Source organism: Dromiciops gliroides, chromosome 3 (assembly GCF_019393635.1).
Source record: "Dromiciops gliroides isolate mDroGli1 chromosome 3, mDroGli1.pri, whole genome shotgun sequence".
Taxonomy (NCBI): domain Eukaryota; kingdom Metazoa; phylum Chordata; class Mammalia; order Microbiotheria; family Microbiotheriidae; genus Dromiciops; species Dromiciops gliroides.
The window spans coordinates 68,854,917-68,860,745 of NC_057863.1; the positions used below are offsets into that span (position 1 = coordinate 68,854,917).

A 5,829-nucleotide genomic window follows, 5' to 3' on the forward strand; every position below is an offset into this window, starting at 1 on the left:
AAAGGAAATTGCGGCCTCGGCCCGAGACGGGGGAAGGGGGACAGAAGAATAGGGGGGCTGGGGGCGGGTCTCCAGGAAGCCCCTGTGTGAGCACCGCCCCAGGCCCTCCCCCCAGCCTCCTAGACCGCCAGGCCTCCCAAGCGCGCCCCCCCCCGCACCCCAGGGTGCCCCCTCCCCTCGGCCCGGCTAGGCCTAGCTCCATCTCCTCCTCTTGGGTGAAGGCGGCGGCGGCGGCCTCTGGAGGGTCTCGGGGGCCCCGGAGCGCAGTGCCTGCCCTCCCCCGCCCCTGGCCCGGACCGGCCCCCCTACACCTACCTCCCACCGCCCAGTCCCGAGGCGGCGATGAGACAGAGCGGCGCCTCCCAGCCCCTGCTGCTGAACATGTACCTGCCAGGTGACCTGAAGGGTCCGGCTGGGGAAAGCGGCTGGGAGGAGGCGCAGGGCCAGGGGCCTGGGGACTATCAGTGCAGGGGGAGAGGGTTGAAGGACTGGCAGGGGGGTTGTGGTCTTAGTGGCTGAGGAACTGGGTATGGGAATCCAAGGGTCTTGAGGATGGATGGGAGGGGCGGCGGGAGGGAGAGCGGATCGGGAGGTTCGAAGGCTGAGGGCTGGAGGATCAAAGACAGCGAGCTGAAGAGATGCGTAGAGTGGGAACGAGAATCTCAGGGGAGCCGGACACACCCCCACCCCCAGGCTCAGTCTCAACCGCCTTTCCTCACCTTTCCTTTATCCCTCTACCTTTCATGGTGCTGAAATGCTCCCTCCTATCTACAGAGGCTCCTGGTCCGCTTTTTAATCCCCCGGGCTCCGCAAATCGAATCCCTGGAGCTCTTTCCTTTGGGTGTCGGGACTCCCTTTCTCTGTCTCGACTTGCTGCCTCCCTCTCCGGCTCCCGGTCGGTTCTCTGGGCCCCAGCACCCCCTATATAAGGATCCCGCCAGCTCGGTCGGAAAGCGGATTTCCTTTTTCCTGGACGCGTTTCCTGACTTGGGCTCCACTGAGGCACTGAGCTCCTCTCAGCGCCGCGCTGCGCCGCGCCACCTCAGGATCTGGGGGAGAAGGAACAGAGCTGCCCCGGCTGAGGGGCAGAGGGAGCGAAGGAGGCCTGGGCCAGTGTACCTGCCACGCCCTGTTCTGCCACCCGTCACCTCACCTCAGTCCCGGAGTCTTCTGATCTCCTCCCTGAGACCCTACATTCTTCTCCAAGCTCCATCCTATCTCCGTTGTCTTCCCCACACCCCCTACACTCTTGAATAGCCTCCCCACGACCTCTGCACTCTAGGGTCTTCCCCCCTATGTCCCTTGTCCTCTTGGGCGTTCTTCCTTTCTCCTCCTAAAGTCTTCTCTCCACAAAGGCTCTCTTCTCTATATGACCCTGTCTCTCTCGGTTTTTGTGCGCTGGGTTCCTGATTTTCTCTTCACAGTCCAGTGCTTTTACATCTTCTCAGAACCTTGTAACGCCGAATGAAGTCCCAAGCCCCTTACAGCCCCGTGTCCTTTCCTCTAGTCCCCTCGGGTCCTCCCCTTTCCTGACTCTTCTATCTGCTCCCAAGAAGACCCTGAGCAGCTTCTCTTTCCCATCCAGATCCGGTTGGAGAGAGTCTTTTCAAAGAAGGCAAGAGTGGCTGGGGGCCGCTGAGCCCCGCAGTGCAGAAAGGTGAGTGTTCTAGACTGAGAACCAGCAAATCGGAACTGAGACCAGGGATGCTGGGAAGGGCGAGTTTGCACGCCTAACAAAGCTAGCTTAGACTGGGAAGCACACAGGCCCTGGGGATGGAGAAGACACCTGTGGTAAAATTCAGAGGGGGGGGGGCAGGGCTTTGGTGCAAATCTAAGGGAGCTCAAGCCTAGGCATGAACATATGCTAGAACATAGACAGATGCACAAAGAAGCAGAGCAGTAGAGATTGGCTGGAGAAACAGACCCAGGGAACGAAGTCAAATGGCTACCTTGGGGTTTGGGGCCTTCTCCGAGTTAGCTGATAATAACAATTCCTCACATCAGGGCAGTGCTTTATTCCTTATAAAGAGTGGGAGTTAGGCAGGGCAGGTATTGCTGCTTGCCTTTTAGAGACGAGGAAACTGAAGGCGAAGTGTCTTTGTCATAGCTAGCAAAGGCCAGAGCCAGAACTGGTTCCCGATCTTCCCATTCCCAAAAGCCCTTCAAGGCAACTTCATTGCTTCTAGGGAGGCAACCGAGAATTCAGGGAACGATCCCACTTGAGGAGGAAGGGGGAAAGGGCAAGAGTGTGTGTGGAGAGGTATTTTTCAACTTTGTTCCTATTGATGCAACCTCGGCACATCCATCCCTAAAAGTCTGGTCAGACACGAGGGTTGGAGAGCAACTTTTCTCTGGCTCTGGAGGGGGTCGGGGAAAAGGCCCAGCAGACAAGAGAGGGGGAGAACAGGATGAGTTGTTTACCAGACCCAACAAATTCTACTGCGAGTGACGTCAGTGCGTTGATGTCACTGATGTCGCTGGCCCTGGTGCTGCTGCGAGAACTCGAAAGGCGGGGGTGGGGGGCGGGGGGAGTGTGTCAGATTAACCTATTGAGATTTAAGTAGACGAAGCCTGGATAGAGAACTCGGGGAAATATGGGGACAAAGGGGGTGTTTGGTCTGATTGGTTCTAATATCCAGGGTAGCCATTCGTTGACTTTTCGTTCTGATTTATTCCAAATATTACTTCGTTAGGATTCAGAGGGAGGCGAGGTCTGGGGGTCCTCACTTGGCCTCATGACAACAGGATCTGGGTCCCCAAACCCCTAATATCAGGTCCCATTGCCAGGTCCACGCCCTCTGCTCATTGCCCCTGCCCCCTCCAGTCCCGAAGAGGATCTAACTGACCAGCATTGATCCCCATCCCCCAGAAGTAGGAGTATACGGTCCCAGGGGCTTTCCGCAGCCCAGAGTCTTCAAATGCCTCATTCCTGTCCTCCTCAAGCTTTGTATTAGCATGTAGACGGAAGCGGGAAGGAAATGCTTCGGAAAGGAACAATTGAGAAAAGAGGAAGAGGTTTTCTCCAGAGTAGAAGTGAGAGAAGAATTTTAATAGATCAAGAAAAAATTGTTTGCTTCGTTTCCCCTCTACTAACGGAGGCTTGAGAGACGTCTGGTCTTTTCAGGTGCTAGAGTTGAGCATCAGAGAAGCTGCTCAAGGTCTCCTTGGGAGGAGATAGAGAGGCCAGGAGGGGAGAGGGCTGCAGGGACCATAAGGAAGGACACCTGGGGCTGTAAAGGGTTTGGGACTCGATTAAGGTTCCGAGAAAATGTGAGAGCCAAGGTGGTGTGGGGGAGGAAACCGGGAATCGGGCACAAGAAAAGAAAAATGTTTAAAGAGCTTTATGGGGGAAGGTAATTTGGATCCATTATTTTATTTGTATAAGAAGCCCCACCAGGAAGCTCCATCTACCAATGAAGCTGCAGAACAGGCAATTATTAGGGAGCAACTGGTTAGAGAGTTGCCTAGTGTCTCCTTAGGTTAAATTATTTGCCCAAGGTCACACTGCCAGCAAGTGTCATAAGTATGCTTTTTTTTTTGGTGGGGCAATGAGGGTTAAGTGACTTACCCAGGGTCACACAGCTAGTAAATGTCAAGTGTCTGAGGCTGGATTTGAACTCCGGTGCTTTATCTACTGTGTCACCTAGCTGCCCCATAAGTATGTACTTGAACCCAAGTCTTCCTGACTCGGAGGCTGACTATTTTCACGAACCATGGATGCCTCTCAAGGTTGTTTGTTCTTGTTGTTGTTTTGTTTTTGTTTTTGCTTTTCAAAGAGTTTTGAGGCCCGGGGTAGAGATTGCATTAATAGCACACTGTTTACGAAAAGTCCTTCAAAACATCCCTGCAGAGAATAGGTAGGGCAAAATTATCGCCTCCATTTTACTTATGAGGAAACTGAGACCTTACAGAAGATAAGTTGTCACTGAGCTGGGACCCAAGTTGTTTAAGGAACTTAGCTTATAGGGGTCCTTATCAGGATGTCCATGCTTCACATGGGACCCCAGGTGTCTTCTCAGCCTCCTGTCTTGCCTATTCTTTACATCCTTCCCAGGCTGACCTCCCCACTCTATATGTCCCCCTCCCTGGGCATGAGGGACTCTCAAATGAATTCGTTAAGGGGGCAGCTAGGTGTGCGGTGGATAAAGCACCGGCCTTGGATTCAGGAGGACCTGAGTTCAAATCCAGCCTCAGACACTTGACACTTGCTAGCTGTGTGACCCTGGGCAAGTCACTTAACCCTCATTGCCCCGCAAAAAAAAAAAAAGGAATTTGCTAAACCTTAAGGTACCAGCATATAGATATATATGTATGTATGTGTATCTACACATACATACATATATACATATACATACATACATATACATACACACACACACACACACACACACACACATATATAAGACTTTGGCTCCCTGAGTCAGACAGAGGCACACACACACAGACACAGAGTGAGGGAGGGAAGGGGGGGGGGGGGAGAGAGAGAGAGAGAGAGAGAGAGAGAGAATTCGTAGCTGAATTCTGAGAGCTGACAGGGTAGAAGGTGGCACACTAGTGTTGAGCACCCGTGTTGGCCCACCAGCCTAGCTGGAACTGGGACCAGGTGCAGCGTGTCCCGCTGGGTCTCCCTCCTCGTTCTGAGCTCTCTCTCCCACCACGGGACCCCAAGGGAGGGAGGGAGGGGCCAGCTGCGACTTGGGGTGGGGGTGGTGTGTGCCCCGGCACCAGTCCTCAAAGAGACACGCGCGACCTCACCGCGCCTCGCGAGTCGGTCGCCACTGAACCAGCCCGCCTTGTGTCTCCGCGCGCAGGCAGCGGCCAGATCCAGCTGTGGCAGTTCCTGCTGGAGCTCCTGGCAGACCGGGCGAACTCCGGCTGCATCGCGTGGGAGGGCGGCCACGGCGAGTTCAAGCTGACTGACCCAGACGAGGTGGCGAGGCGCTGGGGCGAGCGCAAGAGCAAGCCCAACATGAATTACGACAAGCTAAGCCGGGCGCTGCGCTACTACTACGACAAGAACATCATGAGCAAAGTTCACGGAAAGCGCTACGCCTACCGCTTCGACTTCCAGGGCCTGGCCCAGGCCTGCCAGCCCCCGCCGGCCCACGCCCACGCCCACGCCGCGGCCGCCGCGGCCGCCGCTGCTGCCGCAGCCCACGACGGCGCGCTCTACAAGCTGCCAGCAGCCCTGGCGCCTTTGCCCTTCCCTGGCCTCTCCAAACTCAACCTCGTGGCGGCCTCCGCCGGGGTGGCCCCCGCCAGCTTCTCCTATTGGCCCGGCCCGGCCCCGGCAGCCGCGGCCACCGCCGCTGCCGCCGCCGCCGCCCTCTATCCCAACCCCGGCCTTCAGCCTCCCCCCGGGCCCTTCGGGGCTGTGGCCACCACCTCGCACCTCGGAGGGGTGGGGGGACACTATCACTGAGGAGGCCCTCTCGCCGCCTCTAAACCTTGGCCCTTGACCTTGGGGGGGGCCTCCAAATCCTCTCTGCTTTCTATGCCCTCAATCCTCCAAGGTGAAAGAGCCTTCTCACTCGTCCAGTTCCAACTCTTACTCCTGATTATATTGAGGACTTCCAGACGGCTCCCTCTACCATCCCCCTTCTCTTTTCATTCCCGAATCTTTGGGGAGCCAGCTCCTTTCCACCTGTTCTCATCGCCACCTGACTTAAACAGCCTAACCAGTGTGTCCCCCAGTCCTCTGGCCTCAGCTCCCGTAGGTCACATCAGCACCCTATTCACTTGGCGGGATCCCAAAGCTGCCTTATCTCTTCTCCGCTCCCCACTGAGAAGGCAGTTTGGGGAAGCGGAGGAGGGAGGAAGAGCGGCGGG

General features: G+C 56.2%; 1 protein-coding gene across 1 annotated transcript; it reads left to right on the forward strand.

The window, feature by feature from the left end:
- The first annotated feature begins 342 nt into the window (after positions 1–342).
- Positions 343–5,422, forward strand: FEV (FEV transcription factor, ETS family member). Its single transcript, XM_043998655.1, has 3 exons — positions 343–394; positions 1,586–1,657; positions 4,812–5,422. The coding sequence occupies exons 1-3, from the start codon at positions 343–345 to the stop codon at positions 5,420–5,422; spliced, it is 735 nt and encodes a 244-aa protein (XP_043854590.1).
- Positions 5,423–5,829: the final 407 nt, after the last annotated feature.

What these genes read in the sequence shown, in the direction of transcription:
- FEV (XM_043998655.1), top strand. Translation starts at nt 343, where the DNA reads ATGAGACAGAGCGGCGCCTCCCAGCCCCTGCTGCTGAACATGTACCTG. An exon ending in GCTGAACATGTACCTGCCAG is followed by an intron (nt 395 to 1,585) that starts GTGACCTGAAGG and finishes TTTCCCATCCAG; the next exon opens with ATCCGGTTGGAGAGAGTCTT. An exon ending in GAGCCCCGCAGTGCAGAAAG is followed by an intron (nt 1,658 to 4,811) that starts GTGAGTGTTCTA and finishes CTCCGCGCGCAG; the next exon opens with GCAGCGGCCAGATCCAGCTG.